This window comes from Heloderma suspectum, chromosome 4 (genome assembly GCF_057233095.1).
Source record: "Heloderma suspectum isolate Gila_16-S chromosome 4, 16-S_ref, whole genome shotgun sequence".
In the NCBI taxonomy this organism is placed as follows: domain Eukaryota; kingdom Metazoa; phylum Chordata; class Lepidosauria; order Squamata; family Helodermatidae; genus Heloderma; species Heloderma suspectum.
Window position 1 is genome coordinate 227,922,501 of NC_139461.1, and position 14,136 is coordinate 227,936,636.

Sequence of the window (14,136 nt, forward strand, 5' to 3'; positions counted from 1 at the left end):
TGCAAATTGAAACATAACAGCCACAGGCACGCATATGAATATATATGTTTATGTAGACCTAGACAAATTAAGGTTAGCCAGAGTTCTATACATACCATGACAAAAAAGTACTCTGTCCCAGTCCCAAACTTCATCAGCCTTCCCCAGTGTGGTGCCCTCCAGATGTTTTGAACTGCAACTCCTATAATCACTGACCACCAGCCATCCTGGCAGGGGCTGATGGGAGTTGCAGTATAAAATACCTGGTGGGCACTATGTTGGGGAAAGCTACTCTATGTAAATGTAATAGGGATGAATGGTATAACAATCTCTTCCTTTGTCATTTGTGTTTGTTTAATAGTGGCTCTCTAATCTTCATTCTCACAGAATTGAAATTTACATCTCAGAACTCTGGGGAAAAAAACCCTTAGCATACACTAGTTCTATAGAAGATCTGCAGGAATCCAACATGGAGAGTTGTTATAGCCAAAAAGATGCTTAGGTTTCATTGCAATATTTTCACATGATTTAGAAAGCTGAAATTTGGTACATACATACTCAAAGAAACCTTGATTACTAAAGCAAAACAAACAAACAAAAAGCAGCTTGGCATTTGTACATCTTTCAGTCATAACAAGGGAATCAAACAGTACCTGTAAATGTTTAAATGACTTCCACATTACCCAGAAAGCTGAAATCTGGTGTACATGTAGGACAAGATATTAAGTCTCTTTGAGTGCCATTTTTCTTGGTAGAAAGGCAGGGTACAAATCAAATCAATCCATAAACAATAAGATATTCTAACTACTACAAAAATCTGAAAATGGGGCATTTATTCATCTCTCCCTGAAAAGACAGGTGGTAAAAGTATACTTTAAAATAGTCACGTTACTTGTATATCACTAAGCTGAGTAATTTTGTATACAGGCAGCCCAAGATATCCCAAATCACTGGTAAGACTGAGAGGACATTTGTGCAGTTGCTCTTTAAAAGGAGGTGTTGTAGACATCCAAATAGTTAAACTACTCCCATACTACTAAGAATATGAAATTTGGCGCATAACCCAAAATGCTCTAATTATTATGAAAGTTGCAAAACAGGGCAGTTTAAAATTTAAAAAGTCAGGACATGAATGTTATCTAATAATAGAGTATCATCACAGACCAAACAAAATGATGTGATGGGATGTTGAGCTGTGAGATTTGTGTTGCTCCATTCACGCACTTGAATCATCCCTGAAAGGGATTTGCAGTAGAGGCTGCAAACGCCTATCTATGCTTGCAGAATGCAAGCATCATTTACTTGTACACTTCCTCTAAAGTAAAAGGCTGCATCTAACTTTGTATGTTACTGTAAAGTCAAATGGTAGAAGTCAAGCTGCACACAAATGGTTTGCACAAACCAATGCCAGGCACATGCAAACCCAGGTAGCAGGGGGTGTTTGAGGGTTAGACCTTAATAAGCCCTACCACCTGGGTTCACATTACATGCCAAGCTGGGCGCCCAACACAATGCAACAGGCCCCGCAGGTAAATTAAGCCACAGTGGGCTGTCGTATCATGCAAACCAGAGTATTTAGTTTGAGATATTTACTATGGAAGTGTTAGCCTCATGTGGAAAAACCATGGATTCATGAAGTGGACTTATAGTACCACACAAGTTGTAGAACAAAGTAGTGTGATATTTATTTTGACTTGCCTGTCAGTTTCTTAGGTTTTAACACGTGGAGAGCCATGGAAAAAATAAATGGGTAAGGAGGGGGCATTAGACATGGAGAAAGTATGTTTCTGAAGGACAGTTCTCCTTCCCCCATAGACAATCTCTCTCAGAGCTCAAAGGATCCTGCGGGACAAGAAAATTGAGTTTGGAGAATTCACATCTGAGGGCATACGTCCTCTGAGGCCAATTTCCCTTCCTCTGTAGTCTTCTAAGCCTGAAGGAGCACTCCCCTTCACAAGTTAAAGGTTCCTTGTGAGGAACGGGAATAGGATCCATAGGTTATACCTCACAGGGTGCACATCCTCCATCCAGTTCCCTTTCCCATCACTTCTGTTATTCATTTATTTAATGTGTTTCTGAGTTGGCCTGGCACTCAGTGACCTATTTAACCCATGATGAGCTGCGATGTGTGCTGGGTGTGTGTTGTTTGTTTTGAACATACAGCTCCCAATCGGGGGTAGCAGCATGTTGCGTGACCTGGCCATCGTAGGTTTTCGAGGGCTAAACAACCCCCACATAACCCTCGATTACTAGTAGGGTTATGCAAGGGTTGTTGGCTCAGTTCGGAACCATGATGACTCGGTTCGCATGACACATTGCGGGTTGCATATTCAAAATGGTGGCTGCACATGGGTTGAAAAACCCTGATGCTGTCATGCAAACTCACCCAATCAGTGCTTGAGGTGATTTACAGTAAAATAATAAAAACAATAATATACAACTATTGTAAGCAAAACTAAAAACTGATTAAAAAAAAAAAAAAACATTGCTTTTAAGACCCAAGCTAAAGGGGAAAGAAAGCACTGACCTCCACCCCAGCTGGCTTAGGGCTCCCTGGCAGCTTGCATGTGCAGTCCTCTGCCCCTGCTGTTTGGTGTAAGTCAGGGGTAGACAATCTTTTTTGGCACATTTGGCAATTTGAGAAACTGTTGTGGGCACCACCACAAAATGGGGACATTGCAGGTAAAAGCATTGGTCTGCTGTCTCCTGCCATCTTCATTTCCTAAGAATGTCTCTGAGCCCCATATGTGGGCCAAAGGCATTCCTGGGAAAAGAAGATGGGAGCAGCTAGAGATCCTCACTTGCTTAGAAGCAATCACAGCTGCCAGTAATAAGTTTTGTTATTTGTTGTTGTTGTTTTAAGTAGGAGGGGTAGGATACCTCAGCAGGTGCCAATAAGAGAGCCTGAAGGCACACTGGGGCTCACGAGCGAAGCATTGCCTACCCCTAGTGTTAGGTGGCCTAGTGTTAGGTGGTCTCTGCTTTCAGTATAGATTCTTTCCTACAGTGCCCTCTATTTGACTGCAAGTGAGTGAGACACTCAACACCCACTTTGCTAGTATGAGGAATTATATTAGTCCTGTTCAGGCGTTAAGTCTGAACAGGGTTCATAAAGTGATGGGGACATGGAGCCATGCATACTGGCCTTACCCCATACATGCCAGTGTGCAGTCAGTTCTCATCCTCGCAGCAAGATCTGAACAGGGCTTCTGCTGGGATTAACTTGAACATTCTGTGTGATGAGGGACCTTGATAAAGCAACGTAAGGCACAAATCAACCTTCCATTAGCAAACTACAAGTTCACATGCTGGTCTTCCATAACTTGCAATGATGGTGGAAAGCATAATATACTTCCAGTATTTTCAGCCAACTTTTAAGGTGTTGATGTGTGACTACATAGTTAAATGTTCTGCATAGTTAAATAAATAGGACAAAATAAATAGATTGGGGAGAGGAACACAAACAGGCTATAGTGGCTGAGATAAATGTGTTAATTCCATGCAAAGTAAAGAACAAAGATATTGTAAGAAAGAATGTTTATTGTTGCTGAAATGTTGGTTTGCTATATTAGGAAAACTTTACACACAGTCTTGTACAATTATAAAACTAATGCATTTTTTATTGGATGCCTGAAAAAAAACCCGTCTAGTCTGCTCTGAATATTAAAGGAGCTATTTTGAACAAATGGCATATTTTAACCTTTATAATATTGGCACTGGGTAGCTGTTAGGCAATGCACAGAGAGCTTTATGTGCAAGAGCTTTTAGTTACTTTAGAAAAATGTACATTTTAAAGATTAAGGAACTTTAAGTAACATTAAGTGAATACATGGCAAATTACCTGTTGCCATACGTTTTTGTTGATAAAATGCCACTAGTGCCATGCATAATGATGGGCCAACAGTGCAAAAATCTCATTACATTTGAGGCTAGTTTCATGAATAATTATATCATGAAGGGAAAAGGCACCCCAGAAGGCCCATTAGGGTTGGAATAATTTGTTGAATCCATCCGTTGGTAACACGATTGCTTGGAGTTTGCCAAGGAATTATATAGCACTGAAAAAATATCCCGTAACTCTTTTTGTTTGCCATCCAGCGTTTTCTAATGCAGTGAGGTAAATGGCATCCCACCACAGACCATCATCATGCCAAGTGGTTGGTTGATATTATTTGTGAATATAAAGTAGATTCCTTTTTCTTTTTTCTTTATCCTGATATCTGTAAGCAGAGCAAAGTCAGAAATAAAAACATCTACTTACTTCCTTTATATTGTGTTATCGGTTTTATTATTTTATTATCTGTTTTTTATTATACACAATCATCTATTCCCCATGGCCTTCTGTAACTAAGCCTAAGTATGAGAAACTGAAACCATCACATATTCTTTCCCTGTTTATACCAGTCACCCCTTTCTTCCTCTGTCTCCCATTGTTGAATGAATGATTGTAAACCCTCTATTCTCTTATATTTTGTAAAACACAATGCATATTGATGCCATATTGGTGGTAGTGGTAGTAGCGATGGTAGTTATTTATCATTCTTCTCATAGAATAAATATTTCGCTAGCATCGTCATGCTCAATAATCCTGAAGCTGTAGGGTGGAGTGGAGAGGGAGATCTGGTCATCCCACGTTGGTCCTCATCTATGCAATGAAAATCAGGGTCCTGTGAGGATTAATGTGATTCCACAAGCTGGGAGATCAATCCATCCCAGTATAATGGTGCCTTCAAATGAAACACTGCTGCAGGGATTTCCTCTGTAGTAGCTGCCAAAGTCACAGCACATTGATTAAAACTATGTTACCTTTTCTCTCTCCCTAGTTTCATATAGTTTAAGTGCAAACTCTATAGCTAAGTGGTTTGTGGGGCACATATTTAGCTGTATGTTGGCCTGTGAAATTTGATGAAATATTAAGCTTAATCTAAAACAAAGCTCATAGACTGTGAGTCACACTGTCATTATTTCACAATTCCTGATACAGGACATTCACGATTTGTGGTGCAATTCCTAAAGAGTTAAGTGTATAATTTTTCTCGATCTGGTGCCCTGCTATGATTCACTTCTTTTATTCCACTTCAGTAAATTTCAGCTTATGGAGGTTGTATTTTACTCATTTGCTTCAGGCCATTTACATGTATTTTGGATCAGAGTGTTTCCTTTTCACAGGTGTATTCATTAACAAATCCATTTGAACAATTTGGCATTCATATGAATTAACTGCTGTGTAATAAGGGGAAATAATGCTGAAGAACTAGAAAATTGGGAAATGTGTCATTATTTGCTAGCCTATGAGTAAAGGGCATTTGCTAAATTAAAGAGTGCAGGTTGTGGCAAACATGAAGTTCATGTACTGTTGCTTTGTCAGAGCACATTAAGGTCACTATGATGGGAAAGTATTTTCTCTGCCTGAACTAGAAATCTTAAGGAAGAATCCACAGTGCTTTCAATTGGCCTGGGGTTCAGGTTGAGAAGAGACTAATGAAAAAGGAAAAACTATAGGGAAAAAAGTGCCCGTGAAAATTAATTAACTTGAGAGCTACGATTAGCCTCATGGCAACTGATACTTCATCAGGTTCCACTCTTATGTCTGTAATTTTCCCCAACTTCCAAGTGTCATATGTGGCTGTGGATTTATTTGGGGGAGGGGCATGGGATTTTTTTCACTTTTTAAGATTTTAAAAGATTTTCATTAAACAAAATATTCACTGTGGTGTTTTTAAGTAACTAGCTTAAGGTCTGTCAAGTCTGATAAGCAGGGGAAGAGAGATGGACAGTTCTAGTCTTTTCCCAACTTCATTCACCACACCCACTTCTAGAGTAGGGAAAGTGGTCTGATTTTCCTGCTGCACATCAGGCCAATAATTACGTGAGGTTGTTAATAAATGCTAGCAAAGGGTCTGTGACTATGGCAGGTGGGTTGTGTGTGGAGGAAGTGCCTCCATGTTGCACTCCCCAGGCGCTATCAGTTGGCAGAGTGTAGGCCATCTATTCTTGGGGTGTTGGAGGGATTTTGCTCTCATTGTAATGTGGTCCAAACGTAACCATTGCATTTTCTTATCTGATCCACTTAGGCTGCAATCCTGTGCACAATTACTTGGGAGTAAGTCCCATTCATATCAGTGGAATACATGCATAGGATTGCATTGTTACTCTTGCAAAAATTGGCAGAATCTAAATTCTTACTACTGTTCTTCCTAAAAGTTGATTTGGCCTGTGCTTTACTAATATACACACTGGTGCCTTGAAGGAGCTGAAATACCTAAAACCTTTGGCACTCCCCTTTCATAATAGCAGAACTCAAAAGGGGATTCTCTATCTAGCATGTATACAAACAGGCCTTAAGTATGGATTGGGCTTGCAGGTTACTGTATATGACATCAGAATATAAGAAGGAAGAATGCCAGGCAACGTAACAGCTATAAACGTCCAACTAAGCTTTTTTCTTTAATTGTATTTGTCTAAAACAAGACATTGTAACTGTAGATTAATTCTTTATATTAATCTTCATCATTGTTCAGACATCTACCATGGGAACCTTTCTGCAAATCTCCGAATGAATTTCATGCAACCTGTATTAAAGGGCTTAAATTACATTTTCGGACACTGTTCTCGGACTTGAATTAGAAACTTTTCTCCTCCTCCTCTCACTTCCTCTAAGTTAAACCTGTGATAAGTAATTGTCACACTTAGTGCCTTTGTACAATGCTAATTCGAAGTGACATGTCCAAACTGGCCCTAGTAACATGAAGAAACTTAACAGGTGTGAGGGGTGGATCTTCCCATGGGCTCTGCTGCACTTCTAACTAGAGAAAAACTAGAGAAAAAGTGAAATGAACCTTGAATAAATCTGTCAGCAGTAATTATCTCAGCAGCACTTTATGAGGGGATAAAGTAAGCATTATTGCTAGTGGTACGTGAACACACGCTACCTTAGTGGTTTTTCCCTTTCCATCCAGTTAGTGTTTAAAATAAAAAGTTAATGGCTGACATATTATGTGTTGTTTTGAAAATTGTAATATATAAGTTATAAAAATTATTATAAAAATAAGTTCACCCCCAGTGAAAAGATAAAACTAATTGTTTTTTAATGCAAACCAAACAAAGCATTGAAATTATTTCAGTGGAATATCATGCTCTTTTGAGAGCTATGAGATTGGCTGTGTTTGGATGTCACAAAAAGATAAGCCATGGTTTATCGTGATGGGAACAAGCCTACCGCCCCCCCCCCGACTTATGCACTCACCCCTCCTCCTCTGGCACTGGCATTTGCTTTCTATTTTAATTAATCACAGTTTAGTGTTACAGCTGAACCCAAAACTCTGGTTAATCTTAACTATGGTTTGTTGGAACAAGACAGTCTCATAAACTGTGAGGAAGTTGGCTTGTTACACGCAAATAAATTAACCACAAAAAAGATTAACCACAGTTCGTTGGGTTCAGGTGACACAAGAAGAATCAAAAACAGAAACAAATACACCTGCACGAAAGGATGAGAGGGGAGGGGGAACATGCAAGCCCAAGGGCAGACTAGGCTCATTACTATGACGTCTGAACACAGCCAATGTGTCTTTTTGGCCTTGCCACCATGGAAACCTGAACCAGTTCACTAGCTTTTGAAATCAATAGACCTATTCACTTCTGCTTGGCATGTCTCCACTATATTGATTTAGAAAATGTATAGCCCAATTTTCAAAATAACAACTCTTAAGACTGGAAACAAATATTAAATATATAAATAAAGCGTTAGAAATATATGAATATGGAACAGATGCTGATGTTCTTAAGCCCTTTGTAATTGCAAATGTACACAAAATGCAGTAAAAAGTAGGATGAATAAAATAATTTGTAAACACTTCCAGACCTTCCTGTCTTCTCCAGTTGCTGAGAGTTCTTCATCAGTGACACTGTGTGCCCCTTGACATGATCACTTTTCATCTCAGTACCTTCCAGTATGTTTGGTTTATAACTAAACAATTTTTTCTCTCCGGTTTCCAATGTTTATCAGGACAACCTGCTGAAGTTTGAAAAGCAGCCTCCTTTTCCTTATGGTTGAGTAAAGAGAAATGTTTATTTTGTGCAGACACTTTTTAATTAAAAAAAGGTCTGGCGTATTCGTTTCTACTTGGGCCTATTATACATATATTGCTAGATACATACATTATAGTTAAAAATTTCTCCCAGCTCTCTTTCAGCTGATACGTACATAATGCTTGTGATTGCTGTTCGTTGTTTATTCGTTCAGTCGCTTCTGACTCTTCGTGACTTCATGGACCAGCCCACGCCAGAGCTTCCTGTCAACCGTCACCACCCCCAGTTCCCCCAAGGTCGAGTCCGTCACCTCCAGAATATCATCCATCCATCTTGCCCTTGGTCGGCCCCTCTTCCTTTTGCCTTCCAATTTCCCTAGCATCAGCATCTTCTCCAGGGTATCCTGTCTTCTCATTATGTGGCCAAAGTACTTCAGTTTTGCCTTTAATATCATTCCCTCAAGTGAGCAGTCTGGCTTTCTTTCCTGGAGTATGGACTGGTTTGATCTTCTTGCAGTCCAAGGCACTCTCAGAATTTTCCTCCAACACCACAGTTCAAAAGCATCTATCTTCCTTCGCTCAGCCTTCCTTATTGTCCAGCTCTTGCAGTCATAGGTTACTATGGGGAATACCATTGCTTTAACTATGCAGACCTTTGTTATCAGTGTGATGTCTCTGCTCTTAACTATTTTATCAAGATTTGTCATTGCTCTCCTCTCAAAAAGTAAACGTCTTGTGATTTCCTGGCTGCAGTCAGCGTCTGCAGTAATCTTTGCGCCTAGAAATACAAAGTCTGTCACTGCCTCCACGTTTTCTCTCTCTATTTGCCAGTGATCAATCAAGCTGATTGCCATAATCTTGGTTTTTTTGAGGTGTAACTGCAACCCAGCTTGTGCACTTTCTTCTTTCACCTTCGTCATAAGGTTCCTCAGCTCCTCCTCGTTTTCAGCCATCGAAGTGGTATCATCTGCATATCTGAGATTGTTAATGTTTCTTCCAGCAATTTTGACTCCAGCCTTGGCTTCATCAAGCCCAGCACATCGCATGATGTGTTCTGCGTACAGGTTATGCTGTTTTCAAGCTACCTTTTATGGCTTCAAATTGGAAAAGAAGATCTATATTTTTAAACAGCATGTCAGCATGATAATCTCCTACTTATGCAGGAGACTAGCTGATTGACAGAGTATAAGGTACTAGTGTAAGAACAAGGCCCTGTCTATTAAGGCACCCCAGCTGTGGAATGAGCTCCCTAGAGAGGTTTGCCTGGTGCCTACATTGTACTCCTTTCAGCACCAGGTGAAGACGTTTTTATTTTCCCAGTATTTTCGCATTTTCGGTTCCTAGTCTTTTAGCTCTGGTGTTTTAAATCTGTATTTTAAATTTCTGCATTGCTGCTAGGTTTTATTCTGGTTGTACTGTTATATTGTGGTTTTAAGCTTTCATATTTTATGTTGTTTTATGCTGCACCTTGTGGTTTTAATTTTTGTGAACCACCCAGAGAGCGTCAGCTATCGGGTGGTATAGAAATTAAATGAATACATAAATAAATAAAATAAAAGTGAATGATTGTCAAATGGATTGTCTTGGCAATAGTTGTGACCCAAGAGATTTTCAGTCACCTTGATAATGTGTATTCAGTCACCTTGGTAATGTGCTCGGAGCAAGTTCTCTCATATTTTCTGTTCATTTGGGAAATTTTGCAAGCTTCTACTCTCTTTGAAGCACTTCGCTGCCCTAACTTGACCTTCAAAACAACTCTGATTTTGGGCGAGCAACACTGTAGTGGACTTAACTGATTCTCTATTGATTTATGTCTAATCCGAAATTTATAATTATGTGGAAATAATCCCATTACTGCCATTGAAATGTATGTTCTAGTGCATAAGAGCAGAGATTCTTCCATGGGGAATTCCTCCAGGAAGCGGGGCTTGGAGGCTAAGCCCTGCTCCCTGGAGGATCCCAAGCAGGCTTCGCGGGACAGATGTGGAATCTCCGCAGCCGGATTAGGCCTGTGAGCTGGAGGTTCTGCATCCTTGATCTAGACTCTAGAGTTTGGCTATGTATCTTATTGTCATTTTTATGATAGTTTTTAAAATCATTGATGATGGTAATTGCTTTGGTGGGGGGTGTCCCTAGATGAAAAGGTGGGGTAAAATGTTTTATTCAATTAAAAATGTTTTAAAAAATGAAATTGAATTAAAGTTTATATTGTCTCTAGAACATTCATATAAATATACAGGGACTGTATCAGGTGTCTAACAACTCCCAGTGTTAATGCTTATGGCAGCCTTCCCCAAACAAGCACCCTCCAGATGTGTTGGACTACAACTCCCAGCATAGCTATCTGGGGAATGCTGGGAGTTGTAGTCCAACACATCTAGAGGGCACCCAGTTGGGGAAGGCTGGCCTATGGGGTACTCCTATGGAAATTCATGCTTTCCCCCTTTCTATTCAAAACCTCCTAGAGGTATGAGTAAAAAATGATGCTGACCTCTTTATCTTAACTATTGCCTTGTCCATTAATGTTAGGAAACACAGGGATGTCAAGTGGCCAGTGACTTGTTCATCTGGTTTTCCTTATCCAATACTCTGCCCTTCAAAAACAGTGTAAAACTGGGGGAAGCCATCGAGTGTAAGACCTTGGATTTAGTTAGTTGGCCATCACCACACCTCTACTGGAATGTGTTTATCACCATCACTTTTCTTTTAATGTACTGCTTAGAAAGCTTAGATATATGCAAAATCTCACAATGGAAGTTTATTTTTCAGTACTACATTCCAATAACATACTGAATGAAGCATGTGATATAAAATGGCAGTGCCAGCATTACAAAGGCGAGTGTAGATTCTGTGTTATGTATGAAAGAGTTTCACTGATAATTGAGCTTGACCTGAATGTCTGCTTTAATATTTCATTTATTCCAAAATAGTCATTTCCTTTTAACTCTGTGATTTTTAAAATTGTGACTAAACTGCAATTTAACCTTGCTACAAGAATGTGGCAGCAGGCTAGTCCAGGCAGGTCAACACTCACTTGGTTAGCTAGCACACTTAATCAGCTTGCTTTAACCTGAAGCAAATTAAGGCTTTTATGAATTCTAGCACATGTGATTAAAAACACCCTGACTTGAGGATAAAAACAGAGTATTTCAAGCATACTTGGTAGGCTTTGGATTAGCCAACAAAGTGACCAGAAAGGTAGAATTTTTCTCATGTTTTAAATACAGCATTTTGTCAAATCATTTTAAATTGTTACTATAGTAAACAGTTTATGAGAGACTACACTTCATTTCTGTGTCTTAATAATATGTGTATTTTTATCCTACAAAGACATGTTTGTACAGCTTCTTATTAATCCAAAAGACTTACGTGTCCACTTGTAGTCCAGGGGGTGGGGGTGGGGGTGGGGGTGGGGGTGGGAAACCTAGAAATAGATGTTTTTAAAATCCCAACCATTAGACAAGTTAAATGTAACACTAATGTTACTTTTCAATATTGTAGTTACCTTTTCCTGTACAAAGTACAGCTTTTCAGTAACTGTTAAAGAACTGCTATAAGTGTATGAGGGAAATAATTGGATTTTCATGTAATATTCCCTTAATTCACTCTTTGCAAAGAATTTCAGTTAATTCTGGCAAACTTAACTTAGAATTGACTAGGTACAGAAAGTATGTCCGTATGCAAGCAAGTAAGTTTTTGTTGGCTTCCCCACCAGTCGAAGCATGAACTGAACTACGCTATACAAAGAAAAACTGCTATGGGCTAAATCCAGCGTTATCCCAGTGGACTTCCACTTGTGCAACAGGCGTTTCCTTTCCCCTCTTTCCCCCTGCAGCCCTAACGTGCCTCTGAAATCTGCTCCAGAGTATTTGGGGCACATGCAGGAGTGGGGGGGAGGCAGGTGGAGAAAGGGAAAATTTGATGTACTAGAGGTGTCCTGCTTGTGGAAGGAAACCATTGGATACAATCCTATATGTATGTGTGTGAGGGGAATGAGGAGTATAAATTGTCAGCACCTTTTTTTACAGTGTGACTATACGTTATTTGCAAGCTACTGCCTACTACACAGGTACAAGTTTCCATAGTTTCTAGTTAGCCTCACCCTTGTGGGAGCTTTAGGACAATATGGAAGGATCTAGCCTGTCAATACCTGTCTCCCTACAGTTTCCCAGACACTACATAACCTTTCCTCTCAACTATTTAGGACACTTCCTTGTCACCATAGCTGTTGTTGTTACTGGCTTTCAGTCTCCACAATCTGGCTTTTTCCAAATAGACTCTCCATGAAGGCGAGAGGGTTCAAAAGGTTGTGGGAATTGTGTGCAGTAAAACTGGTTCCATTGTTCTTTAAGCACTTCTTTAGCAGCTGTAAATCTGTGTGGTGCTTGCCTCCAACTATACATATTTGTAAATGTACAACATATGTATAACATATACAAACACATTGTATGCATAACATATACAAACACCCCTGCCTCCACCACTGTCTTGCATCCTCAACTGGTAATGGTTTGGGAATTGCCTTCCCTTTCTCTCAGTCACCACTCAGTGGTGATAACCTCTCCCTATCCCTCGCCCATTGTCCTGCCTGTCTGGCCACCTCTGGTTAAGAGAAATATAAATGAACAGGAGAAAATGTTGAATGAATGATTGCACTTCTGATTTTGACAAATGCATGAACTTAGTGCAGACCACCTATATAGAAGTAATGAGGTCACTAGGTAGAACTGTTTGGCATGATGTATAGATCTAGAGAACCAAAGTGCATCGTTTAAGAAAGGATACCTTGGAATGATCTTGAGTATTGCAACAATATTTATTTATTTGATTTGTAGCTTGCCTTTCAACAAAAAAAATGGCACTGAAGGCAGCTGTCAATATGTAGCCTTTCTGACAGTTTCTTTTTGTATAAAAGTTACATCAGGTGGAAATTGAATGTACCACTCAATTTTTTATTTTTGTTTTGGTTCATTCAAGTCTACTACAGTTTGATTTTGGCCACTTTCACCCCAAATCAAGAAATTAATGCAACAATGTATGTCTCATTCTTAGATGACTCTAGCAGCATCAGGGATCTCTTATCCTTGCCACCGACTTATAGTTGGAAGACGATCTTCACCAGCACAAACCAGGGAACAGTCGGAAGAGGTAAAAGCATCCCACCTGCAACAATCTTATATTCAGATACACCCCTTTAAGCCCTGCTGGAAATTGAATTTGTACTCCTAATTACTGCCCTCAGATCTGAATTTGATCCTCCTATGGCATAATCTGTGCTGTTTGGGCATGTTATTTGATATAAGGAAAAAGAGAGTAAAATTAAAGAAAAATGGAGACAAAATTATCATGAAGTACATTTAAATGGAAACTGAGAACTAAAATATAAACTCCATATTATTAATAGGCACTTCAAACTAATCCCAGAAATGGGGTTAGTTTGAAGAATCTCAATTATTAACTAAGATTATATTGCTAAATTGGTGTTAACTGGTAATAGATGATGCCATATGCCTCAGTTTATTTATTTATTTTATTTATTTATTTCATTTCTATACCGCCCAATAGCCGAAGCTCTCTGGGCGGTTCACAAAAATTAAAACCAAACAACACACAATAAAACAATTTAAAATATATAGAACATTAAAACCACAATATAACAATACAACCACAATAAAACCTAGCAGCAGTACAGGAGTTTAAAATACAGATTTAAAACAGCAAAGATAAAAATTTAGAAAGCTAAAATGCCTGGGAAAATAAAAAGGTCTTCACCTGGCGCCGAAAGGAGTACAATGTAGGTGCCAGGCGAACCTCACTAGGGAGCTCATTCCAGAGCCGGGGTGCCACAACAGAAAAAGCCCTCCTCCTAGTAGCCACCCGCCTCACTTCCTTTGGTAGGGGCTCACGGAGAAGGGCCGCTGATGATGATCTTAAGGTCCGGGCAGGCACATATGGGAGGAGGCGATCCTTCAGGTAACCTGGCCCCAAGCCGTTAAGGGCTTTGAATGTTAACACCAGCACTTTGAATCGGGCCCGGAAACGGACTGGCAGCCAGTGCAGCTGGAAAAGTACTGGCATAATATGAGCTCGTAGGCCAGTCCCTGTTAACAATCTTGCTGCCCTATTT

At 39.7% G+C, this 14,136-nt stretch overlaps 1 protein-coding gene across 2 annotated transcripts in view; it reads left to right on the forward strand.

The window, feature by feature from the left end:
- Nucleotides 1-14,136, forward strand: part of FAF1 (Fas associated factor 1) — a 250,018-nt gene that overhangs the window by 132,225 nt on the left and 103,657 nt on the right. For both annotated transcript variants that reach the window (XM_084852547.1, XM_084852548.1), the window contains one exon: nucleotides 13,062-13,157. In XM_084852547.1, coding sequence (XP_084708673.1) covers nucleotides 13,062-13,157 — 96 coding nt within the window. The remainder of the gene's footprint in view (nucleotides 1-13,061; nucleotides 13,158-14,136) is intronic.